Source organism: Mytilus californianus, unplaced genomic scaffold (assembly GCF_021869535.1).
Source record: "Mytilus californianus isolate M0D057914Y unplaced genomic scaffold, xbMytCali1.0.p SCAF_2, whole genome shotgun sequence".
Lineage (NCBI taxonomy): Eukaryota > Metazoa > Mollusca > Bivalvia > Mytilida > Mytilidae > Mytilus > Mytilus californianus.
The window spans coordinates 7,827,259-7,854,724 of NW_026262668.1; the positions used below are offsets into that span (position 1 = coordinate 7,827,259).

A 27,466-nucleotide genomic window follows, 5' to 3' on the forward strand; every position below is an offset into this window, starting at 1 on the left:
TGTCAACGAAGCGGTCTTAGGACTAGGACGTGTCTTAGGATGGTCTTAGGACACGTCTTAGTCCTAAGTCAGGTTAACGAAAGTCTCCTAAGTTAAGATATGTCCTAAATTTGGTCCTAAAGTTAGGATATATGAATAGGTGTCTTAGGATGGTCTTAGGATAGTCCTAAGAGTTATGATGTCCTAAGTTGAAATAAAAACAACAAATATGGCCGCTGTGTATGTTCATGTAAGACGGCGAGCGAATAATATTCGCCGAAACAGAGTGTTTAGGGACAGAGACAATCCATTAGACTATTTGGACGATGCTGATATTGTACGTAAATATAGACTTTCAAGACCAATGATTCTAGAACTTTGTGGAATGTTCCAAAATGAGCTCGCAAGGCCGACTAAAAGGTCCCATGCATTTCCTGTCTCATTACAAATAATGGTAGCCCTAAGATTTTATGCGACTGGGAGCTTTCAACTGGTTAATGCTGATGTCCATCGTATTTCTAGAGCTAGTGTTTCTACTATTACACGTGACGTCACACAATGTTTGAAAAATGTATGCAATCAATACATTTCGATGCCCACAGATCAAGCATCTCTTCAAGCTTTAAAGCAAGGTTTTTATGACATTTCAAATTTTCCAAATGTTATTGGTGCTGTTGATGGTACTCATGTGCGTATCAAAAGCCCAGCTGTTGATGAACACTTGTACGTAAACAGAAAAAATTACCACTCGCTTAATGTAATGGGAGTTTGTGACTCAAACTTGGAAGTTTTTAAACATTGTGGCAAAGTGGCCTGGTAGTACACATGACTCATTTGCATTGCGCAATTCAAGGCTTTGTGAAATGTTTGAAGACGGAGACATAAGCGATGGATGGCTTCTTGGGGACAGTGGATATCCACTTCGACCTTGGCTCCTAACACCAGTCATAAACCCAACAACAAGACAAGACCAACGTTACAACAGTTGCCATATGAGAACAAGATGTGCTGTTGAGAGGAGTTTTGGAGTGTTGAAATCTCGTTTCCGATGTATCGATACCACTGCAGGAACATTGTTGTACAGCCCAGTTAGATGTTGTGACATTATAGTAGCTGTTGTTGTTCTACACAACATGTGTATTGACAATAGAATTCCATTGCCTCCAGGAAACGATAATCCAAGAGATCATGGAAACATTGGTGGACAGCAATATGTTGGTATCCAAAATGATGGTGCAGTTATTCGTACTAGATTGATTAATAACAGATTCAACAATTGATAAAAAAAAATATTCTTATCCTTCTTTTTTAATCACTAATGGGTTGTTCATTGCATGTATTCTTGTATTCTGATACCTGGATGACTATCTCACAGACATATTACCAATAAAATTTCATTTGGTGGTACAAAGGAATTTAACAATTTTTAGGTTTAAAAGAAAGGAAAAGGATTCTTAAGGGACACTCAAACTCACAAGTCGAATATAAAACTGACAAAGACATGGCAAAAAAGAAAAAGAAAATGTCCAAGACAAATAAGAGTATACAAAACAAACCAGTATAGCGATTATCATTGTAAACTTATAGTTTTCAACGGAAATTATCATTGTATACTTATAGCTTATAGTTGTCAAAGGAAATAAGGTAAATTATTTACTAAAATGATAACTATATGATTATTCAAAATTAAACTATGACAAAAAGTATATTTAATCAATATGATAGAAATAGCAATGTATCACTCGTGATCACTTGCTCGATCTGAGTTTTCTGGAATATGCAAACTGATACCAAGTTGGGCCAAACGCAACTGTTCTTTGGCCTGTTCCAGCTGAAGGCGTTGGCGGTCAACAGATAGCTTATCTTTTTCTACGCGAAGTCTTTCCTTTTCAACGGTAAGTCTCTCCTTCAGCAGCCTCATCTTTTCTTCTTTCAATTTCAGTGTATCCTTTTCTACATGCAGTCTTTCCTTTTCAATATTCAACCTTCCTCTCTCAATTTGAATCAGCTGCTGAGAATCACTATCGTCCATGGTCGAGGCAGTGGTGGTAATATTTCTGGATGGCGTAGTTCTATTACTAGCACCGCTGATTGATGGTTCTGAAATAGAATGTTAAACATTAAGCTAATTCATAAAGACAATTTTTTGAATCGACAAAATGCATGAAAAGAATAACGTTGATTGACATATTTTGGCGATTACTCTCTCTCTCTCTCTCTCTCTCTCTCTCTCTCTCTGTGTGTGTGTGTGTGTGTGTGTGTGTGTGTGTGTGTGTGTGTGTGTGTGTGTGTGTGTGGGTGTGGGTGTGGGTGTGGGTGTGTGTGTGTGTGGGTGTGTGGGTGTGTGGGTGGGTGTGTGTGTGGGTGTGTGTGTGTGTGTGTGTGGGTGGGTGTGTGGGGGTGGGTGGGTGGGTGGGTGGGTGGGTGTGTGTGTGGGTGTGTGTGTGTGTGTGTGTGTGTGTGTGTGACGTTGTGGTCTATATACACCCACATCTCTTAATTTTCAGTGTATTATCAAATAGTTGAATCAAAAACAGATGGTTATTAAATATATTTCAAATCTTAAAAAGGACAATCATTCAAAACGGGAAGAATAAATGTATTTCAAGCCAAAATTCGATTAATTGATGATCACATCCAGTGGCAAACATTACAAGCCCATCACGACCGGAGAAAATTCAAAGACAGGCATGTCGAACCAATCATGTCGTCACCTCCTCCCCCTTTTGTCGCTCTGTTTTACACAAGAACTATAAGAAAATAAACAAATTACCTGATTCATCTGCTGAAGAGTAGGAGCTCCTTCTTGAAGATGAACATGACGGCATCGACAAATCCGTCGACGTTTCTTTAAAAGAGGCTGTATCTATTCCTCCGTCTATTCCATCTATAGGCGTGTCTCCAATAATTCCTACTACCTGATCTTCCATGGAGGAAATGTCTTCTGGGGGAGGACCTCCGCCTGTCTTTCTTGCCTCTCGTCTATTGTGTGCCACTTTCTTTTTGGCGTTGCTCATATATGTTGTCCATTTCTTTCGAATTTCTTCAACTGTTCTTTGGTGGTGGGTATTTGAAGAATTCATCTTTGTACAAATACCATCCCATGTCTTCTTCTTAATGTTATTTGTCGCAACATTTGACAGCTTGCTGAATAGTATTCCTTTATGTTTTTCAACTTCGGCCAGCATAATTTGAATTTCGATTTCGGAAAAATTTGGAGATCTTTTCTTGCTCATGTTGATTCAGTATACGAATTGAAATCGAGTGGACCTAAGTACAAAACTAGTTTATATAGTTAAATTGCAGCACGACAATAGCCTCTAAAAAGTTTTGAGACAATTAATTTTAATCGTTTAAAGAATTTTATTCTTTCATTTTAACAGTTTATATTATGTTTCTATTATTATATGTTAAAACCTTTATTTTGTGTTTTTTTTTTTTCATTACAGATGAGACCCCTCCCCCCCTAAAAAAACACCAACAAAAAACCTTTGAATATATACAGAAATGCATAAAAATATTTCATTTCATTCACTTCATATTTTATTAATTAAATAGATATGTTAGGATGGTCTTAGGACCATCGTAGTTAGGACTGTCCTAAGATAGCTTTGTTTTACATCCTAAGACATGTCTCAGACACGTCCTAAGACCATCCTAAACAATGTCCTAAGACATATCTTAGGACATGTCTTAGGATACTTTCATTGACACGGCCCCAGACTTGTATCTATACCTGTATGTAACTTGACGCTTACCCAGTGTTTTAATCTTCTCCGAGGCATACATATATACATTTTTATGTTTAGCATGCACACGTATAAAAATTGCGGTATTTATCCAACGCAATCATAGGTTTGAACGTTGTTTTCAATTTAGACTTATTTACATTTATATATATATATATATATTATATATATATATGTCTGTGCCTTTTTGTATTTTACTGATGCAGATGTTATAATATGTATGGACTGTAACAAAATTATTTTTTTACCTCGAAAAAAGCTACTACAAAAATAATCATGGTCAAAACATGCATTGCCAACCTTAAAAAATTTGCGAAAAAAAAAAATAATGAGATCAGCAAATTTATGGTTACAATAAACCATTTGATTTTATGGGCGCAGCCATTTTATGAAGATTACATGTTATTTGGAATTAAGAGTATGGCTAATCCTGATCGGTCGATATGTGCACCCGTTATTTTTTATTATTAGAGACTTCGTGCACTCTGCATTATACCAAAGGCAAATAATATATTTTCCGCAGCCCTAACGGAACTGAGATGTCTTTTCAACGCTAGGATGAAACACGTGTTTTTATAATAAGTGCACTGAAAATGGATAGGCAAGGGATATAAGTACAAATTAAGGTAAGAAAAGCCACGGGAACCTATATTTTTTGGACCAAAAAATACTGTCCGAATAATTTTTCTTTAATTCTAGCAAGGTTTCGTTAAAAAAATCTACTTTCTAAAGTCTGTATCTCGAAAAAGGCTATCATTGTCGCCTATAGGGAAATTAATTGTTTATTGCAATCTTAAGTATGAACACGATAATGACACATCCGCCATTTTTTAAAAATCCCGACATCTTTCGAAACAATCATGGTTTTAAATCGATAATTTGCCAACAAATTAAACTATTAAAAAAAGCGCTAAATGTATGTTTTAAATATTACAATATAGCAGCAAAGTAATACTTTTGTTTAACATGTTTAAGGAATTTGTGACATTGATGTATAAGAAAACGAAGGTTTGTTAGTTTTACAATACAGTCAACGGGCAGAGGAGGAGAAAAAGAGCAATATTTACAATTATCAGGGACGTAATTTCAACTAGATTCAAACCGTCAGGGTCAACATTTTAAGAAAGATTTATGTTCGAAGACCAAGGAAAGAGCAGCAAAAGTTAGAAAAACGGGTAAAATTAACGGGAAATTAAAAGTTTATCAAAGTTTATGCAATTTCTATGATTTCTTTATTTACTAAAGATGGCGGATTGTTACGTCATAAAAGTCACGTGATGTCTTAATTAGCTGGATATGCTTCGGAATAAAGGATTAGATTTTTAAAAAAAGTGTTAGAAGATGTCACTTCTGGTTCATATGATTTGTCAATTCAAACTATTCTAAAAATATAAGGTTTCTAGGTACTGTTTCATAATGTAAGTGTGAAAATGGCTACTTCCGGTTAGAATAATGTCACTTCCGGATGACCTTTTTAAAGGTCACATGTCTACCAACCTAATAATTTTATAATGAACCAGTATGAATTTTTAGCAATGGTCAAAATCTAGAACGATAAATTGACCTTTCACCTTGACCTCAATTCCAAGGTCATGGATAGGTCATTGATCTCCAATCGAAAGATCCTAGGCCATTCACTTGTATGGTTGAAGAGTTATACTGATTTCAAATATCCCAGGCGGCAGACAAAAAAATATTCAGAACAAAAGCAAAAGGTCTTTCCCTTAAAAGTCTGGTATTTGTAATGTTCTCTTTACGACCTTTCATTTGATATGCATACCTTCTTAAACTTTTCACTTTTCGCCTCTTTATGACCTTATCCACCTAAATTGTCGATATCGGAAGTATGATATTTGTAATGAAGACTGGATGACCTTTCATTCGATATGCGACAACTCCATCTTCTAGGAAGTTTAATTTTTTGTACTGAATAACCCCATCCAACTCTTTTTTTGAGGGACATGCATTTGATATTTAAAGTGTATACATTACGACCTTTCATTTTATATGAAACAAACTAACCTTCTAAAACAATTAAGTTTTTGCACACAATGACACAACTACACCCATTTCTTGAAACAGACATTTATATTTGAAATGTACGCTTTATTGTCTTTCATTTGATATGCGACATCCTTGCCATCTTAGAAGTTTGAATGTTTGCACTTAATGTCCCCATCCTTCTATTTAGGACGAAAAGGGGGTTTAAAATGTTCATTTTTGAATAGGGCTCATTTAGACGTTCAATGTGATATGTCACATGGCCCCATTTGGCAAGGTCCAAAAAATGATGCAATATCATATTTATAAATAGAACTTATGAAACTTTAAAAGCCAATGTAAAACATGAAAATTTCAAACTGATTATTTTTCTTTGTTTTCATTAAATGTTTTTAGTATAAAGTCAAACATATAACCATATTTAACTCTTCAATTTCTTAAATTTTCACATGGCTAGATGTTGCACATTCAGAAAGTTTGTCCCCCTCTCAAATGTCAAACTGCAATATCTCTAAAACAACAACAGATATCTCGATTTCGCTTTCTCGATTTCTCGATTTCCCGATTTCCCGATTTCTCGATTTCCCGATTTTTCGATTTCGCTTTCTCGATTTCCCGATTTCCCAATTTCTCGATTTCTCGATTTCGCATTTGCAAAGTGAAAACAGAAAACGCGAAAAGCCGGGCGAAATGGCCGCATCCGGCCACCATACAAATCTGCTAAGTGTAAGATGATCTGCAGATGAAGTACAACACTATGGGGGCAAGTCCATAGCTCATTAAGGGCACAATGATTAATCAAATATATTATGCAATACCGAACTTGAGAGCCGGAAGTCGTAGAGACATGGTACTACCACCATTCGACTCAGTACCACTTGACCTTTCAAAAGGTCATAGGGTCAAGATAATAGTACCCTCTGAAGGTAAAAGTGCAATTTCCTCATGACCTTGACATTGACCTCAAATTGAAGGTCTTAAAATACTGATCATTTTTGCAGTTTATAGAAGGTTGGTATATGTTAACATTTCAAAGACATACACGAAAAAACTATACTTTAAAGAATTTTTCGTCGTAACTTTTGAACGAATGGTCAGACATTTTTGGGTCTATGTATAAAATGTAGAGCCCTTCGAGAGGCATATTTTTATACGCTGTGTGCAAGTATCTCTTATCGTTTTCTTAATATCTAAAGCTTGAAATTTAAGCGCAAAAACTTTTTGCACTCTATGACCTTTGAACCTTGGTGCAAATGAAAGGTCGCACGAACTGAAGATTATTGGTAAAGGGCCCATGTCTCTACGACTTCCGGTTCTCGAAATGTAATTTTCAAAAATTGTGTATAATATTTCAAATAACTCTTATAAGGGTTGATAACAAATTTATTGATTATCCTAACTAACATTGCCATCTGTTCCTGTACATATTGCCATTTTCAGACCGGTTCTATCTGTAACAATTTTAAAGATATTTAAGGAATGACTGTAATACTTTTTCTGTCTATGAAGAAATAACATAAAAAATGTGGTGCACACTGAATAACCCGCGTAGTGTGTTATCTAAAAGTGTGCACCACATTTTTTATGTTATTTCGAATAGACAGAAAAAAGATTAAAGTCATTTCTTATAATTTAATTCTAAAAAGGAGTAAATCGTGATAAAAACGTTGATGACGTCGCGGTCACATGACAAAATTATGTATATGAGCTGATAGACAAAACACTTTCAGCCAATCAGAAGATGTGTTACATCCAAAATTAAATTATATGCAAATAAAAGAAATTGGTTCAAGGGGATATAACTCTAAAGGGGGATGATGAAATCATTAGCATGGTCATCTGGTAATACTTGATGATGAAATCTACCTATTGTTCAAATAAGGTCATGATATCTTCAAAAACAACGAGGGGGTGGCATGTAAAAAAAATAAAAGGGAGACTTCTTCTAAAGGGGATGATGAAATCCTACACAGGGTCATCTGGTAATATTTCATGATGAGGGTCCAAATTTGGTCATGATAACTTCAAAAGAAACGAGGGGAGGCCATGTCAAAAAAATGTTGGCAAGAAAAAAAAAGAAAAAAACATAGGGGAAAGACCTAATAATGAGAACAAAAGCAAAAGGTCTTTCAAAGAAAAGTGGAAAGACCTAATATAAAAGTAAAATGGTTTTTTTTTATGTCACTTTTATAATACAAAATTTTAGAAACTCATTGAGAAAAAGGGAAACAGATGAAAGCATAATACTCGAGATGTAAGTAATATTAAAGAGAGGCGGAAGATACCAAAGGCATATTCAAACTCATAAATAAAAGACAAACTGACAAAAAACGTAAAACGACGAAAAGACAAACAACATTCTACATAACCCAACATAGAAAACAATAATGAGCAACACGAACCCAGCTAAAAACGGGGGGTGATCTCGTGTGCTTTAAAAGGGAAAGCAGATCGTGTTCCACATGTGGCACCCGTCGTTTTGTTCATGTAAGTTCAAATACGGTAAAAAGTCTCATTCGATGATGTTATTTTCGAGTATAAGAGGGGGAATTGTGGCTACGACAATTGGGGCATATCCGTCGTCATCTGTGAAACATATATTCTATAAAGGTATACCAACTCGCAATAGCGTCCGTAAAATATTCGAAAGAATAACTTCAACTTTACCACTTTTAATCCTTGGTCCTCCTTGTAAGCAGCAACCCTCTATCAAGGAAGTCATTAAAGGAAACGTTAGGTCTGGAATATCGTATCAACTCGAAGATATATACTCCATATGAACGCGCTGCTGGAATGTTGCTACACAGAAATGGAAAGTTCACAATTGGGAAGCTGAAATCATATCCTTTGTAGAAATTTTTTGTTCTCAGCCGACCCGTTGTCAATTTCTAGATGAAAGTCAAGATATGAGACAACCTTAACTGTATCAGTGTTAACCTTTCTTTCATGTTCGATGGGATAGATGTATTAAACTTAATCACCACTTTGAATTATCAAGTGAGAGCATAATAGTGGAATGGGAAGCTTAACAATAAGGCAAGCTTCTTTTTATTTTACTTAAGAAGGTTCTTTATGGAATCTGCCTTATATGACTAAAGGTATAAGCCGACAAGAAGAAAAGCACAGTTAATTCCATAGGACTGTCGATTGTTTTTTGCAAAACACCTCCTCAAAACGTAACAAGTGTGTTGTTAATCAAGAAATCAAACATCTTGATAATGTCAGTTTCAGAGAATATATTGTTAGAATCAGAGTGGTTTATTTGTCAAAGTATGGTTTATCCCTTCCTCAAAAAATAATTGCTGTCCAATCTCTTTTACAAAACAAAATTGGCACAATTCTTTCAAACTGTCTTAAGTTGGAATGTGTTACACTTGTGTAAAGGGTAGAAAATTCAAATGTTGTATACTATTGCAAGAGAACAGAACTTAGATTGTATGTACTCTAACAGATCTTTGGAACTTTTTAATATCACCTCTGATTCCTAAAGCCCCAAGAGTAGGTAATTTCAAACTAACTCTGAAGTCCGGCTTTAATTGCTGATAAAATTGAGGTTAATAGTTTGGAAAAAAGGTCATTCATAACTTGTTGTTTTCCTTTTTTGTGAGGACACTTATGTAATTCAGGTATCCAGTACAGCGAAGCAAGATCGAGTTCTTCATCTTTGGTTGAAATTCCAAAGGAACTTATAGCAGTCTTATTTTTTATTCCGGAGTTCCTCTTTGGTGAGTGTCGATGGGATAGCTGATGAGTTTCCAAGTGAATTGTCAATACATAAATCCTTTACCAAGCAGTTTATGTAATATCTTTACACACAAAAAGGATGTTATTTGGGCTTTATCTGCAGGGTCAACAATATATTTTTCACGAACGAAGGACAAGTGTTCTTTAAAGATTGGTGTATTATGAGTATTCATATACCAATTCAGTTTTTTAATTCTAAATTGTATCAACGACCTCACAGCCTTAACTCATTCGGAAAGAGTATCAACGTATTCTTTCTCGCGTTTAGTCCATTTCCTTGAATAATCCTCTACTGAATCAATCATTTATCAAGTATTTTATAGTTGTAATCTACACAATGTGGGTTGCAGTAAAAATGGCAATTCATACCCTGAGACAACAACACAATCTTGGTGCTCGAATTTACCTTGCGATGAGGATAATTAAGCATGAAGTTTGGAAATAGTGACCTGTACTTTTGGTAAGTTAGTGTCGTACTCTCCCAGATGCACTTACAAATCCATTATCTGAGAACTAAATACACAGACACAACCCTTCCACAAACAGACCGCCGGTCAACAAAACATGACCCGTAGAATCAGTTTAATGATAGAATTTGTGTCATAATCTGAATCAATGAAATAGCTCAATCATACGGATGAAACAACTATGTACACATGGTACAGCTTTCATGTTTTTCTTCAACATGGAATATCAGCCTTCTTAAATTATTTGTTGGTATTTAAGACCACTGTCCTTGGTTCGTCTGTCCTGTATATTGTATCAATTAATGTTGGATACCTTTTAAGAATAGTCGGTCAATTCGACGGTATCAATGGTGCTTGCCATGACTTAAGACTGCATGACCAGACAGCTTCGGTTATAGAATTAGGCGGATGTCTTACCACTACACATGGCTATTGCGCTCTATTTATGTTCATTTAGAAAGAATACGAGAAATATCTCTTTGTGTGAGAAATAGATAACAGACCACAACCACAAGAGAAATGTATTTTACATAAGATCAAGGATTTGTATAGTCTTACTATACAAATTCTTGATAAGATCAAATCTGTAAAAAAGACTGTTTCCAAGTTCCTTATCCAAGTATACGTAGCAAGCTGTGAACGCAATTTCTCAATTCAGTTATATTAAAGATTTTGGAAGCTCTGTATTTAAACTTTTTTGTTAAGAGTATATCATTTGTAAAGGTGTTTAAATTTAAATCTGAAATCAAATGATCTTCCACCATCTGTGGTTTTTTTTTAAATATTTAAATAGAAAGTTTTTTTTTATTTAAAAGTTGAAAAAAATCGTTTGTCCCGAGAAAAAAATCTCTCCCCCACAAAAGATGAATGATTGCTCCTCACTATAGTGATGTGTGAGGACTAGTAGCCGGCCAGGATCTAAAATTTGGCAACTATTAAATACCCATATCCAAGATCATCCAAGTTACTTGTATAGGGCCCACAGAGGGCACTTCAATGATAACAAATCACAAAAAACATAATTAATAATGAAAAACTAATAACTTAACAAATAATTACTTAAAAAGATTAAATGTAACTAAAAATTTGGTAAAAATCAGCAGATGATTTTAAAGGCCGTGTAGAAAAAAAAACCTTAGTCTATACCTGTAGCCAGAGACATATAATACATACGTATTATATGTCTCTGCTGTAGCCCAGTCTCAGAGAAGTTATTCAGTGTATATACTAAGTATAATAGTCCCAGGTCAGTGTCCTCTTTCATTTTTTTAATTTTCAATATTATTGTTGTTGTAAAAAAAATGTGTGACAAAAACAAAGTTGTCCTCTCTTACCCCCATCCCTCCCTCGGCTCATATGCCCCTGTAATGATAAAACAATAAGTATAACCATATTAACAGTTTCCAGATTGTGCGTCTCGCCCGGAATGGTTTTTTATATTATAATACTTATTTGCATTGATGCAAGGGGCGGTTGGAGAAAGCAGAAGAAACAGTTTTTAACAAGTGTAAAAGTGTGGAATACTAGCTTTTAATGGCAACTGCCGACTGGAATCCTCTTGGGGAAGTTTACTTAAGGTTATTCTTATATTGTCTAATTTAAATTCAAACTGTTATAAAGAATGAAGTAAAATTCGAGGAAATAATTTCCGGAGTCGGACAGTAGAGGCCTCAGCATATTTTCAATAGAGATTAGCTACATCTTTTCTAATTGTGTTAGCGAAATTCTTATAAATATCAAGAATGTATATAGTTACTATTTAAATCATTGTAAATACATTAGAATTAAGACAGATTTTTACCTCTCATCCATAGACTGGATGTGCCCAGGTGTAGGACCTTTTTACCGTCCACAGTCGTTTCGGCCATACTGCCAGTTCGGCCATGGTTTTTATTGTTATAAAGGGAGGAAAATATAATTGGATCTCCTTTAGTTGGTGATCGCAATACTGGTATACCAGTATTGTCCACAATACTGGTATAAAAATTTTGTACCAGTATTGTAACTTTAAAAAAAAAACCAGCAATACTGGTACGTTACTGATATACCAGTATTGTAGTTGTATTGTTCACTATACTTTAAGGTGTATAATGAAAAATGAATTTTAAGCAAAATTAGATATTGAAGATCAAAGGGAGATTAAATGAACTCAAAAAGATTATAGAGGATAATTGTGAAATCAATTAACAACCAGTTAGAAATAATTACTATACTTGTACAAATAAACAAAAGATTATTGTAATTAACTCATCTTATTCAAACAATTGTTAATTATATAAATAATTGGTAATAATTTTATCATATTTCTATATTTTATTTAATTCAATTTAGATAAAATAAAATAAAAGCTTTATTATCTGAGTTATTATTTCATAAATTCAAGCAAATTATTACACTATAACACTGTAAATTCAGCATTTACATGTATGCCATCGTATATTTTTTACAGATATTTTAATACTAAGATCATATGCATTTGTTTGTCTTTATTTTCTTATTAATTTTTCACAATAAACATGATAAAAGATATCAATATCCATTAAACATGAAAAGTTGCTTAATAGGGGAACCTGATTATAATCAAATTAACTAGTTTGTCTACATGAATGTTAAGGGTAGTTAAAGCAGTTGATTCAGAACCATGGGCAATACAATTTGTAGCAGATATATCTACTGGTACAAATACTCAAATACTAACACTAGACAAGCACTCCTACAGTAAGAGAGCCGTACAGGTGCTATCTAAACAAGCTTGTAATCTAGTAAGCGTAAGAGAAAGTCCACTGACTTAATACCTAAATATCAATATAGGAAGTGGGGGTTGCAGAAATGCCATCTGAAGAAGAAATAAACAATACCAATGCTGATGATACAGAAGCTATAACAGCATTAATGTCAATATAAAATTCACTAAAATATACTATTGAGTCTTGGAAAGAGAGAGCTGGAAGAAAACATAGAAGAAAGTAAAGAGTTTGTTAAAATGCTGAGACAGTACAGTTCCCATAAGAAAAAAACATCAGAAGATTTAAAACTTTCTTTGATTACAATCACAGTGTACCATCAATGGCATCATCAGTTAATCATACAATCATTCCATATAAAATTGTCATGTCATATGTTAATATCATTATGCATATATATGTGACACCTTTAATAAAAGATTAATTACCTATATGTATTGTTTATTTAAAAAAAAACACAATACTGGTACAATACTGGAAACAATACTGGTACAAATTTTTTATACCAGTATTGTTCACAATACTAGTATACCAGTATTGCGATCACCAACTACAGGAGATCCATATAATTGTTTTAGATTAAATAATTAACACATTTTAATCATTATTGACATTAATTTATATGCATTGATAAAAATGTGTTTTGATTTAAGAATGTTATAAAAATATTTTTATAATGTAATTTATTAACAAAAATAATATTTTTATAAAAAAATATGATTGTTAATGATAAGTAATCTACAATATAACAAGATAGGATAATTATTAAAAAGTAAACATGGTAAAGAAGATTGTTGTTAATGTTGTTCTTATCATACATGTAATAATAACAATAATCCATCTGATCATTTGTTAACTGTTGATTATCATTTGTTTGCCATGATATATCTGAAGTATTCATTATGCTTTTGTCAAGTAATTGTTGTGAAAATACCAAACAAGATAATATAAAATGGCAAGACCCAAGCTGAGATCAAGCTGATACAATCTTACAGTTGGTGAATATATTATAACAATACAAGCTGCTTGAGTAGACCTTTGAAGGACCGACAATTGCCGCATAAATGGAACCCAGAATGTCTGATTCAATAATTTTGATAATTTGCGTTCACATTTTAATTTTTTTATCAATCCCTCAAATTACTTTTTATTTAGTAAAATTCCTTTTCAAAATAAACTTCTATTAAACCAAAAAATGCATAAGAACAATATGAAAAAGTATGGCCAAATCGACTGTGTCAAAATTTGACTGGTACATGTAGTGTGGACAAACTGATAGCAGTGTTCTCCCCAGGCCCTTAAAGGACCGCGGGCCCGCAATGTATAATTTTTCACCGTGGTGGTATCGTTCTTACTGCGATGTATAATTTTTCTCCGTGGTGCTAAAATTTTCTGTTAAAAAATCGTAAATCGGTAAAGTTTTAAACGACTTGTTAAATCTTTTCCGTGCGGTATAAAATTCCAGGTGAAATTTGACCAATTCAAACCAGTTCAACACGGATTGTTTACACCACGTGATTGATTTACCTTTATGAGGTTAACCTTTGTTGATTGGATTTAATCGATGTAATTAACACTTTCTACATGAACTTCTTTTGTGTTTTAATTTAGAGATCATAACTTTATGATCAAAGATAACTATTTTAAGGCTTCACTCACTCACCACCTGACAAGTCGGCAAATACTTTGAACACAAACCGTGTTGACCTGATAGTTGTACACACGACAGTACATATTTTGTACATTATAAAGTAAGCTCAATACTTATATTATAGTTTTATATGTCTCTGATTAAACCATGGTCAAAATTATCTTTAATTATGACATAGTTATTGCATGATATTCCGGTTTCAAACTGTCAACAAGTAATTCAAAGGGGGAGGATCAAATGACCCAGTTAGTTCACGTAGAATATTCAAGATTATTTACAATTAACTGCAATCTATTCTATTTTATAAATAAAATGCATGACTGTACCTTCAAACTGGATATATATATCCATATGATCATTAATGAATAGCAGAAGTGATCTTGCAATTTTAATCCATAAGCACATGTTAAATCTATTTATATCTACTTCCTGTCATTTAGGCGGGAAAATAGGGAGACTTTGTTGTTGACATTGAATATGTTACTTATAGATCTATAGACCTAAGATAAATTTATAGATTTGGGAATTCTTTTTAAATGGATCATGACAAATCAAGATTTAGATTTCAGTGCAGTATATTTTTAAGTCTGTATCTATGTTTGATTATCACCAAAGACAAGAAAGGTTAATATTTACATGTTCATGAAATCTATAGCAAAATGTTTTAAAATTTATGAAAATATTCTTTTTATTAAAATTTAAGATAGAAACTGGTTCAAATTATTACACAATTTTGTACCTTTTGTTCTTGTTAATTTTATATCTCCCTTATGACAGGAATCCTTTCACATACAACTAATTCCTTTCTAGAAACTAGAAAGGTTTTTAAATTGAACATTTTTGTTCTCTTTTGAATCTGGGAACAGTATATCTATCAATATATATGTTCCTGTTTGAATGATATTTTATTTTTATTGATCATGGATTTTATAAAAGATTTAATTACTTTAAATTTAGATGAATATTATGTAATGAATCCTGTTTAATTTATTTTTAAAAAATATTAAAAGTATACAAACTGTTTATTGATCTTTTTAACCAATAATATTCTGACATAACACAGTACCACAGTATCAAAACTAAACAAGAGACATAAAAACTGCAGTAAGTAGAAATATAGCGACACCACGCGACACAACTGATTGTATGAATCATTTTACCAAGCTGTTCACACGCGTTACCCTGGTGCTATCCAAAAATCCTGGGGAGAACACTGTGGTAGTGTAGCTGAAATGTCTCAAAGCGATGTGCCCATTTATTAACCTGTACAGACCAGTGCTTAATTGGCAAGGAATAGATCTTGATAAATGGACCTTCAACTATTTATTTTCTTAAATAAAAGCTTTTAAACCAACATTTGTTTAATCATTGGTTTTTGCCTTGTTACTTTATCTGCATATCCTTTGATGTTCATCAGAAGTCCTTGGAAGCTCCACAGCAGATCATGCCAGATGATGTGTTGTCAGGGAAAAATGAGCCCCAAAGCAAACCTACAAGAATTTTGCCAGATAATTTTTAAATTGTTATCCTTGTATGCTGATAAATTGGTTTTAAGGATGAAAAATATCCATGTATTAACACAATGATTAATTATCTATCAAAATAATTGATTTGATGAAGTTTGATTTTTCCTCAAATATTGGATGCTTTTAATGAGTAATGTTGCAATAGCAATGCATAAAATTTGGATGCATCATTATATGCCCTTGCTACAAAAATATACTGTATGCCCATAAGAGGAGTAGGTTTTCAATTACAAACGAAATATTTCCTCCTAATTTTGGACAATGACACAAGTCCCCTCTCAACGTAAGCCATTTATGCTGCAAAAGATAATGGTTTCGATCTACTGTTCTTTTGGTCAACTTGCACAGATTACAACAACTGGGTGTCATTTATTTTTACTGTCTCTCTATTTGGTCTACTTTGGTGTCAAAACTCTACTGAGGAGGTTATTCCCTAAAATACTTACTGTATGCAAATGTTGAATTGTTACCTGTATCATCTTTTCTCCCTTCTTTTTCGGCCACTGGGATTTTACAAGTAATACACCTGCTGTAACTGAGCTTGAGTATAATAGAACTCAATTAGATTCTAAGTCATTATCTAACAAAATCACTGCTTACTGACAGGTTTAGAGTACTTAATTGTGCTGTGGCATATTTTTGAGGATGGTCTAATTGAAAATTAAAGGTTTCAACATTTATACATGTTAGGTTGCCTGTCCCAATTCAGGAACCTTGGCAGTGGTTGTCTTTGTATTATGCTTTCATTTGTATATCTTAATGCTTTTTGTTATATACATTTTACCACTTTGTTCTATCTTAGTGTATGTTTAGTTGATAGGCTGGAATATTTTCACTGACTTAAATTAGACACAAAAAGGATCATTCATTTCAAAATGAAAAAAAGAGATATTGAGTATAAGTCAATGAGACAGCTCTGAAACACATGTAAAAATCAAATCAAATCAAAAGACGTCTACACATTGTTACCTTTTTTTGGTGTTAAGTCTCAATGTATATTTAATGCAACATTGCTGTGCAGCTTTTCCAGCCGTACATTAAAACTATCTACACTCCATATATATACTATGGAATACATGTGATTGATTTGATCCTACTCTGTACTTCTTTCTTTTGTTTACTTGGTAAAAAATTGGTTGAGACAGTTGCCTCACTACCTCAATTGAAGCTATATGTACGTCACTATATACATTTGCATATTATCAACTTTGCCATTTGTCAAAACTGTCAAGAATCTTTAACAAAAAACGACTTTATAATTTCAGAAACACAGTAATCTGTAATAAGTCATTTCTGACAATACAGGATTTCTCTTACATTTAAGAATTTTTTCACTTTAAACAAATAAAAATTGATTGATTTTGTTATAATAACATTGCATATAAAAATAAGAAGATGACATAGAAGTTTACAACTTTAGGTCACCATACGGCCTTCAATAATGAGCAAAACCCATACCCCGTAGTCCGCTTTAAAAGGCCCTGAATGACAAATGTAAAATAATTCAAACGAGAGAACTAACGGCCTGAATTATGTACAAAACAATGAAAGAAATACAAATATATGATTCATAAGAATCAGTAGTTTTTGATTGGCTGACAACAATTGTGAGCCATTCCAAAACTATATCTTATTTCTTAATAAAATGCTACATACATGACTGCACATGCTTACAATGCGAATGTCACAACAATGCGTAGGAAAACATTAGAAAAGCTTGACATAAATCTTTATTGTTTTAGAATATAAATATAATTATTAGAATTGAATGGTAATTATTAGAATTGAATGCTTCATTTTGTAATTTCATATATAGGGTTGTAAAAGCCTTGATTATGCACACATTTTTAGCTCTAACAACTTTTGTCAATGCTTTTTCACCGTAATAAAATTACAAAAAGAAGCATTCAATTCTTAGGTATTTCCTTTTTGTTTTGGCGGATTTCCTTTCGTTTTTATTTTGTTTCGCACATTTGTTTTCAAGTACCCTACTTATATAACATATTATATAATTTGCAGAAGAAAGAAACAATTGAATTGTAAATGTAGAGTAGAAACCTGAATTTCCAGATAGGTAGATACTTCAATCAGGCAGTGCTATATGGTTTCTTTAATTCCTTTCTATGAGCTGGTGTAAAGATAGATTCTACCACTGCATCAAGTGTGATATGATATTTGTCCACCAAGACAGTTAAATGTCAAGAGAGGATAAATATCCTATTGCACGAGATTTGGTGGTGGAATCTATTTCTCTTATGATTTTTATACGATATACAGACAATTGTAATCTTTCGTTTCGAATGATCTGCAAAAAGATGTGTTCTTTCTATGTGACGTCATCAGGTATGGTCACCTTTTTTCATGACGTCAAAATAGGAAATTCAGAAGAAAGCAAGAAAATTTGACGTCATAATCAAATTTTGACCAAAGAAGAACTGAGATCAAACAAACCACAAGTTGATTATATAAAAATAATCAACAGGTCAGGAAAAGGATAAATCGGGTAAGAATTAGAGAAAATATTTATTCCTACAAAATGTCACCTTCTGACTCCTTCAAATAAGTTTTGTTATTGTTCTTCTATACACATAGGGTGAGGTACTCTTTGAACACGCAACTTTAATCTCGCAATCAAAATCAGATTGAATGTGACTGCATGTTTATGCATGTAGAACAAAAATGTACTTCTCACATGTTGTACCAATCCAAATATGACCCTCCCCCTAATCAATGTTCCAACTGGTAGTTATATACTTTTAATGGCTTCCTGCATAATAAAGACTCTACATGAGACCAGTCGGTGAACATGCCAAAACTATAAAGCAAATTTTTTTTACAACAAATAGTTAAATTATATGAATATTTAATTTCAGAAAGACTGAGCTGTATTCTATGGGATGGGCTGACATAGTAGATCTCAATAAGTTTGTAGCTGTGGCATCATGTCAGTATGGTGGACCAATAGGTCAGTAAATAAATAAATCCTGTAAGAACCATATCCCATTCCTACAGTTCAAAGTCTTTTGACCCGATCATTTTTAATGGTAAAGTTGAAGTCATTTCTTTAAAAGTTTTACACATTCCATTATGATTTGGTTGACCAATATACATAATATGCACAGGGAAGTTTCACTCACATCAATTTCAGGTGAATTTAAATTCAGGTGAATCACATGAAATTCACATGAATTTCACCTCAAACTAGCTTATACATGAAACTCATGTGAAATCAGTTCATGTTAGTTTCATGTGAATCTCATGTGAAAGTCACATGAATTTTTTACATGTGAAATTCAAGTGAATTTTTTAAATAACATAATGCAAATACCATCTAGATTTTCAAATTTTAATTAAAATCATGAAAAATACCATTATTTTTTGTGTAAATTTCAAGTGAAATCCATGTAAAAAAATTACATGTGAGATTGCTGAATTTTTCGTTTCTGTTCTCTAACTTTAGTTTGCCTCAACCAAATGTTATGAAACTTATACACAATGCTTATTACCACAAAACACAGATCAAGTTTGAAATTGGGTGCCGTCACGATAACGGTTCTTGAGTAATACCCCTTTATAAACATAAAAATTGCTGAGTTTTTTGTTTCCGTTCTCTAACTTTAGTTTGCCTCAATCAAACGTTATGAAACTTATACACAATGCTTATTACCACAGAATACAGATCAAGTTTGAAATTGGGTGGCGTCACTTTTACTGTTCTTGAGTTATGCCCCTTTATAAACATAAAAATTGCTGAATTTTTCATTTCCCTTTAACTTATAAACAATGCTTATTACCACAAAACTCAGATCAAGTACAAATTTGGATAGCATCACTTTTACCGTTCTTCAGTTATGTCCCTTTATATCTTTATATGATATGCAAGCGGGGGCATCATCTGTGTCCCATGGACACATTCCACATTTATTTTTGATGGAGTTTGTTTGGTCAATCTTTGGATTTGTATGTAGTTTTGTATTGGAATTACATGTATATCACTGCACTCGCTTTATGCTAACAACCATTTGCAAGCAATGGACTAAAATTTTTGAGCCAGTTGATCAGTTTGAAGAATTGATTTGAAATTGAAACTTTCATCGAAACACATTTCTTCTTGAAAAAGTGCAGTTATTAAATTTATTGGTATAACTTTTTGAAGCGGCAGAATATATATGTAGTGATGGTTGGGGTTGTCTGTCCATTTTCCATCATTTTGGTATCTGTAGTTTTATCTGAAGTTCTAATACTGTTGCTTTTGTTTATAGCATTATTACGAGATGATGCACAAACAGCAAGGGTACAGGTCAGCACTAAGCCAGTTATCACCACCTATACAGCAGCCGGTTATCAGATAGGACAAATGAGGGTGAGTGTCAATTACAAGTAGAAAGTTATGACCAATTTATTTTTTTAAAAGAAACTTGGACCAGATTGTGAAATGAAACGGGTTTTTTCACAAAAAATCATAAGATACTTTCATTTACTAGACTTGGTTTGAAAATGAAAGCGATAGTTACGAGAGTGGAACATGTTTCAGTTTCTTTTCATAGGTGAAAAAGCTCATGGGTAATATTTACAAACATTAAACAGAGTAACCAGTGCATAAACAGGATTCTTACTCAGATTAGTCCATGAGTCATAGCCTGGACTTATGAAAATCTGTCTGGACTCATCAACTTCTGAAATGGTTACTCTAAAAATGCATCAAGATTGTACAATGTTGTATTAGCTGATCTCAGTAATAATCATTTCAAAGAAAAAATTAAAATTTTTATCTAAAATTTAGATTTTATTTTAATAATCTGCTGTTTTTGTTGTGGAGAATAAGATAATAAGTTGCAGATTTTGTTTTTGTTCCCATTGTCTTACTCACCAGGGTAAAAAATGGTGATTCCATGAACCTGCTGTCACAAATTCTTAGTGATAACCACCTTGACTCGGTTGTTCATCTCTTTGTTAAATTTCAACAAAGGCTTGTTCATCCTGTGGTTACATTTAACCCTTTGTTAAATCCTTGGTTAAATAATTTAGATTTAACCTTTGCTTTGGATCTCTGTTAAAATTATAACCAAGGAATAGTTTTGTCTAAAAGTTCGATTCCCTGTTTATTACTGGATTGGAAAGGTCACTGAAGGTTTGATACAACATATTCTTCGTTTTCTACGACCCTTAGTAATCAAAACTGATTATTATGTTTTACACTTTACAGTCCTTCCCCCTTTTTTGCATCAAGGTTTACGTCTCTCAGACATTTTCAAATCAACACTTTTTTCGCCTTATCATCTATGTTAAAAAAAACTAAATTGAATATCTTTTAATAAGATAATGTATTTATCTATAATCAAATAATTAACTGTCAACGCTTCTTTTCAAGCAAAAGGTGCTCTCTGTCACGTCTGCGTTGTTGTTGTTCTATTAATGAACTTAAACGATGAAAAGTGATTTGTTTTATTAAGAAATCATATTTATTGACCAAACAGTTTTTTAGGACAGTACTGAGTAGAAAAGTGTTCATAATTCTTATTTAGATAAAAATTTAAATTCACTGAAAATTTAACCAAGGGTTACGTAACAGAGAGTTAAAAAGAAGTTGAACAACAGAATTTTAACCCTTGGTTACGTAACCCTCAGTTAAAAAATTTAACACTGAGTCATATTTAACCAAGGGTTATATTCAACAGAGAGATGAACAACCGAGTCCTGTATTGATAGTTATCTCATTGGCAAGCATACCACACCTCCTTATATTTATATCTGTATCCTATAAGTATGTCCTTGTTATTACAGTGGAACAGTGGACAGATAGTGAAGATGGGATGGACAGTTACAGAGGATCTGCTCTGTGTACAGGATGATGGTGTTGTCTTAGTCTATGACTTCTTCCTTAATTTCAAAAGAACATTTGGAATGGGACAGGTACATAATATTGCAATACTTTTTTATATGACCGAAAAAAATTTTGTGGTCGTATATTGGTATGACGTTGGCGTCGTCGTCGTCATCGTCGTCCGAAGACACATTGGTTTTTGCACTCTAACTTTAGTTTAAGTGTATGGATCTCTATGAAATTTTACCATAAGGTTCAATACCACAAAAGGAAGGTTGGGATTGATTTTGGGGGTTATGGTACCAACAGTTAAGGAATAAGGGGCCAAAAAGAAGCATTTTTGTAACTTCCAGACATTACTTGTGTGTTAGTGTATGGATCTCTTTGACATTGAACCACAAGGTTCCATATCACAAAGGGAATGCTGGGATTGATTTTGGGGGTAATTGCCTCCAAATTTTAGGAATTAAGGGCCAAAAAAGGGGCAAAAAACAAGTGTTTTTCTAGTTTCATGACAATAACTTGTGTGTAAGTGTATGGATCTTTATGAAATTTTACCATAAGGTTCAATACCACAAAAGGAAGGTTGGGATTGATTTTGGGGGTTATGGTACCAACAGTTAAGGAATTAGGGGTCAAAAAGGGGCCAAAAATAAGCATTTTTGTAACTTCCAGACATTACTTGTGTGTTAGTGTATGGATCTCTTTGACATTGAACCACAAGGTTCCATATCACAAAGGGAATGCTGGGATTGATTTTGGGGGTAATTGCCTCCAAATTTTAGGAATTAGGGGCCAAAAAAAGGGCAAAAAACAAGCGTTTTTCTAGTTTCATGACAATAACTTGTGTGTAAGTGTATGGATCTTTCTGAAATTGTACTACAAGGTTACATATCACAAAGGGAAAGCTGGAATTGAGTTTGGGGGTAATTGCCCAAAACATTTAGGAATAAGGGGCCAAAAATAAGCATTTTTCTAGTTTCCAGACAATAACTTGTATTCAAGTGTATGGATCTCTCTGAAATTGTACTGCAAGGTACCATACCACAAAGGGAATGCTGGGATTGATTTTGGGGGTAATTGCCTCAAAATTTTAGGAATTAGGGGCCATAAAGTGGGCAAAAAAACAAGCATTTTTTTAGTTTCAGGACAATAACTTGTGTGTAAGTGTATGGATCTTTATGAAATTGTACTACAAGGTTTCATATTACAAAGGGAAAGCTGGGTTTGAGTTTGGGGGTAATTGACCTAAACGTTTAGGAATTTGGGGCCAAAAAGGGGCCAAAAAACAAGCATTTTTCTAGTTTCCAGACAATAACTTGTGTTCAAGTGTACTGATCTCTCTGAAATTGTACTGCAAGGTACCATACCACAAAGGGAAGGCTGGGATTGAGTTTGGGGGTGATGAATCATAAGGGGGTTCAAAAAAATTTGAGGGGGGATTTTTTTTCCTTTTTTTCTTTAAAATTTTCCATTTTAAATTGATTATTTCTGATTTATATATAAAAGCAAAGAATAATGATATGGTTTATATAGGTAAATTAAAATTTTTTTTTAAGTTCTTAGACCACATTCATTCTGTGTCAGAAACCTATGCTGTGTCAAATATTTAATCACAATCCAAATTCAGTGCTGTATCAAGCTTGAATGTTGTGTCCATACTTGCCCCAACTCTTCAGGGTTCGACCTCTGCGGTCATATCAAGCTGCACCCAGCGGAGCATTTTATTATATCTGTTTGTTAATCTAAAAATCTTTGAAAACAGCAAAATTTCACTAAATTTGCACAGATTTTTCTATGTGACATGAGTTTGTGCACCTGGATTTTTTAATTTTTAATCTTAGTGATTTTGGGGGGTTTGCATACCATCTCATAGGTTAAAATATTTCTCCTTATGTTATTTGGAGATTTTTCAAAAAGATTGCATCGTAATTTTTTAACAAGATTGCTTCTTATGTTTTTATAAAGCATTACTTCCTAAATGTAAAAGTTTGTTAATTTGTTGTTCATTTTCATCAAGATTGCATTATCAAAGCAGGGGTATAAAATATATCAATCCTTGTACTATTGATATTTCTCCTTTCCTAATGTAGCAGTTTAGATTTATCATCAGCAATGTTTGTGCTCCTCTTTTTTTCCACAAAAATTCATTTTTTTGTCTCATTCAAATTGAATCTACCAGTAAATTTATTGTATTTATAAAAGTAAACATGCATTTGATATATGCAAATGAATCGATATTCTATTTGGTTTTCTACATGTTTGCCATTCATTTAAGGAAGCCAAAGATGTGAAGGTGATAGACTGTCAAATTTTTAATAGTTTCCAAGGAACTGGGATAGCCATTTTAACGAGTACATTTAGAATATTTATAATCAACAGTGTTGACGATCCTAGGATACGACGATTGGCTGAAGTTCCAGGTAAATACTGTCCATTCATTATTATTTGTTGTGTTTTGGCTGAAGTTGCAGGTAAATACTGTCCATTCATTATTATTTGTGGTGTTTTGGCTGAAGTTCCAGGTAAATACTGTCCATTCATTATTATTTGTGGTGTTTTGGCTGAAGTTCCAGGTAAATACTGTCCATTCATTATTATTTGTGGTGTTTTGGCTGAAGTTCCAGGTAAATGCTGTCCATTCATTATTATTTGTGGTGTTTTGGCTGAAGTTCCAGGTAAATGCTGTCCATTTATTATTATATGTGGTGTTTTGGGTAAAGGAGAACCAAAACTTTGAATGTTCAACGAAGTGTAAATTTTGGAAAGGTTTGTATGCCGACTTTGGCAAAACCACTAAAAAAATCAAACATCCACAAAAATACACACAATTTTTTTCCTCTATCAACAAATATTTATTTCTAAAAAATAAACGTGAAATGTTTGTAGCTGCTTATAGTTAATTGTTATTTATAAAATAATGTATATCTGCACAATGTAGAAGTTCCAATAAGGTCTCTTTATTTTTAGGCTCTAATCTCATTTTACACAAACTAGTAACTTGATTGTTTAAAAGTTAGGCATGGTTTATATCAACAAATATGGTCTGTTAAGTTTGTTCTCCATGAATTGATGGTAGCATGTTCCTCAATGATTGGTAGGGTATGAAATTTTTTAACCCAACACATACTGATGTGAGAATTTGTGAATTTGTCAATAAATTATATATAATATATTCCCACTGTGAATATTTTAGGATTGCAGACAGCACCTAGTAGCTGGACCATAATAAACTTAGATCGTCAGTCCCGAGCACTTGTAGCTAAAGGGAAAGAACTTTATTTGATTGATCATGGTGGACAGTTCCAGTATCAGGTAGATGACATATACCATTATTTCTTCTTCTCTTTATTCCCCCCTTTTTTTAACTGAAATTATGGTAAAACATATTGGAAGCATAAAACGGTATGTTTCCTAAGATCAGTGATTACCAATACATTATAAGTGAATAAAGCTTTTACTTTTATTTTTTGATGAAATAAATTAAGTTTAATCTACAAAAGAGATTTAAAAGTAAGGGATACAGCCATTTTTGTAAGAATCGTTAGCCCAGAACAAATAATCCTTGAACTAACACAAATCTAAGACCATGTATGTTTTAAAACTTAACACATTGTACTTTTTACTAGTCCCCTTTAAGGAGACTATATGTTCACTCAATCAATCAGTCTGGTTAGTTTTGTTCAGATTGAGCAATTTTTACAGAAATAGTTTTACTTGGACATAGAAATATTTGCTTGAAAATATCTGTTTATTGCACTTATTTTTGTAATGCCTGAATTAATAAATATTCAGCTTATAGTCATATCATATGAAGTGGAAAAATTTTAAGTTTTATCAGTTGAGCTACTTTTTCAGAAGTTTAGGCCGTTTGGTATAGAAAACTGCTTGTAAATATCAGTTTTTTTTTTAAAGAAAAAACTTTTGGTTCCTCAGTGGTTGAGATATGCTGACAATCATGACAATTGTTGAAAGTATTAGCATTCTATAAATATTGTACTTATATGTAATATAAGTACTGTTTATACAAACAGCCATACCAGCTTACACTTAATAATTAATGTGTTAATAAAGATGCTGACTTTCTGGATACATTTAATTAACATACACAGACCACTTGTTATATCTTGAGGTTAATTTCCCTGGCATTTGACACTTTGAAGTTACAACTGGAATCTCACTAGGAGGCACACTAATCCTTTCTTAATCAGATACATGTCAAAATAATCTCTGTTGGTGAGGAAATGCAGATTATGATACCAGATCTTATAAAAAATTAATTACACAACAATTAGTATATTATCTAAAGGTCAGTGAGGTCAGACTCCTCCCACTGAATGATTGATGTACCCTATCTGTGTGTAAAGTCATATGCATGGTCTTTGTATAATCACTTTCTTGGTTCATAGCAGTCTTGACTAGTTGATATAGTTTTACAGTGCTATTATTTAATTTACCGCCCACCATCCACCTTCCTAACACCTTCAATAATGTTTATTCTATAAACCCTATATTAAATGAAAATGAACCAAACCTCCTCAATCAAATGTTATAAAAGTGTTAACATGTCCAATGTTCCTGCCAGTAGGTGACATTGTATTGCTTATACAGAACTTTCAGAATGCTTGTAACTTTCTATTTTCAGAGTCCACAGATTTCAGCAGAGGTTAATGAATATGTAATGATGTCAGTTTCTTACAGTAATAAATACCTGGCCATGTTTACAGATTCAGGTGTAATCTGGATTGGCTCCTCAGATTTACAGGTAAATACCAGTAAATATATACATCACAATTTTCACAGAAACAACTGAACAGAATGCCTTCATATTTGGTCAGCAGCTTAACAGTAATGAGTGGTAACATGATTTCTCTTTTTCAAATCTGTCAGACACCTACATTATGTTTCCTAAAAATTTGAATTATGCTTAGGGTATGATTAGCACAACAACGCTTGCAATTTTGTTATGCATGTTTTTTTTGTTAATGAAAGGTTTCCAACAGACATTGACAAATGTTTTTATATTAAGCTGTTGCCTGAAATAATGTTAATAAATTAAGTGCAGTATATATGTTCTGGACCATATGAGTATTTGGACCGTATGCGTATGGTCATGACCATATGCGTATACTCACATGGTCCGAGCATGTGTGTGTGGTCGCACCATATGAATTTATACTAGTTTGATTATTTACAGGACTGACCATACAAGTATTTAGACCATATAGGCATTTTTTCCAAAAATCCTAACAAGTTACTAACTGAAATCTGTTATCTTTGACATATCGTCTGATTCTTCGCTAGAGTCAATTTAAAGCTGAAATCACAGGCGTTTTCGGCATGGACCTTTTTTTTGTTTTTCCCCAGTGTTTAGATTAGTTTTTTCAGAAAACAATACTTCTAATTTAACTTGTTTTCAATTAATTGTTTTGTTCTTGCTCCTATTCACATGATCCTACAATAACAGTAGTTTTATGTGCTGACCCTCTGTTCTAATTTTCCACATAAGAAAAACGGGACAGCATGTGTAAACCACTGTTATTGTAAGATCATATGAATAAGAGAAAGAGCACATTAGATAACTAAAACTAATTTGAAATATTTAAGAAATTTTAATTATTAAAAACAAATTTAAAAACCAAAATAAAGGAAAACAATGAAAAAAGAGGGTTCAATGGGGCCAAATGGAGGTGATTAAACAGTTGACTTGTTGATAAACGGTCCATTTAGATATTTCTTCAGGTTATTTTCCAAAGTCGTCATATTGTATTTGGTAATGAA

At 33.0% G+C, this 27,466-nt stretch overlaps 2 protein-coding genes and 1 long non-coding RNA gene across 4 annotated transcripts in view; all 3 read left to right on the forward strand.

Moving 5' to 3' along the window:
- Positions 1 to 208: 208 nt before the first annotated feature.
- Positions 209 to 1,259, forward strand: LOC127728870 (putative nuclease HARBI1). The gene is made up of 2 exons (XM_052236460.1): positions 209 to 229; positions 747 to 1,259. The coding sequence occupies exons 1-2, from the start codon at positions 209 to 211 to the stop codon at positions 1,257 to 1,259; spliced, it is 534 nt and encodes a 177-aa protein (XP_052092420.1).
- A 10,144-nt stretch (positions 1,260 to 11,403) lies between these two features.
- Positions 11,404 to 27,466, forward strand: part of LOC127729204 (vacuolar protein sorting-associated protein 16 homolog) — a 40,681-nt gene continuing 24,618 nt past the window's right edge. For both annotated transcript variants that reach the window (XM_052236908.1, XM_052236909.1), the window contains exons 1-7: positions 11,404 to 11,517; positions 18,735 to 18,826; positions 20,124 to 20,224; positions 21,646 to 21,774; positions 23,964 to 24,108; positions 24,882 to 25,000; positions 26,331 to 26,450. In XM_052236908.1, the coding sequence (XP_052092868.1) occupies positions 11,474 to 11,517; positions 18,735 to 18,826; positions 20,124 to 20,224; positions 21,646 to 21,774; positions 23,964 to 24,108; positions 24,882 to 25,000; positions 26,331 to 26,450 (750 nt within the window). In that variant the 5' untranslated portion in view covers positions 11,404 to 11,473. The remainder of the gene's footprint in view (positions 11,518 to 18,734; positions 18,827 to 20,123; positions 20,225 to 21,645; positions 21,775 to 23,963; positions 24,109 to 24,881; positions 25,001 to 26,330; positions 26,451 to 27,466) is intronic.
- Positions 21,801 to 22,965, forward strand: LOC127729216 (uncharacterized). The gene is made up of 2 exons (XR_007994549.1): positions 21,801 to 22,571; positions 22,885 to 22,965. It is a non-coding gene; the product is annotated as an uncharacterized LOC127729216 (long non-coding RNA).

Excerpts from the sequence above, each read along its gene's own strand:
- LOC127728870 (XM_052236460.1), top strand. The coding sequence starts at position 209 with ATGGCCGCTGTGTATGTTCAT. Across the intron at positions 230-746 it reads TGGCCGCTGTGTATGTTCAT|TTTGTGACTCAAACTTGGAA; the intron begins GTAAGACGGCGA and ends ATGTAATGGGAG.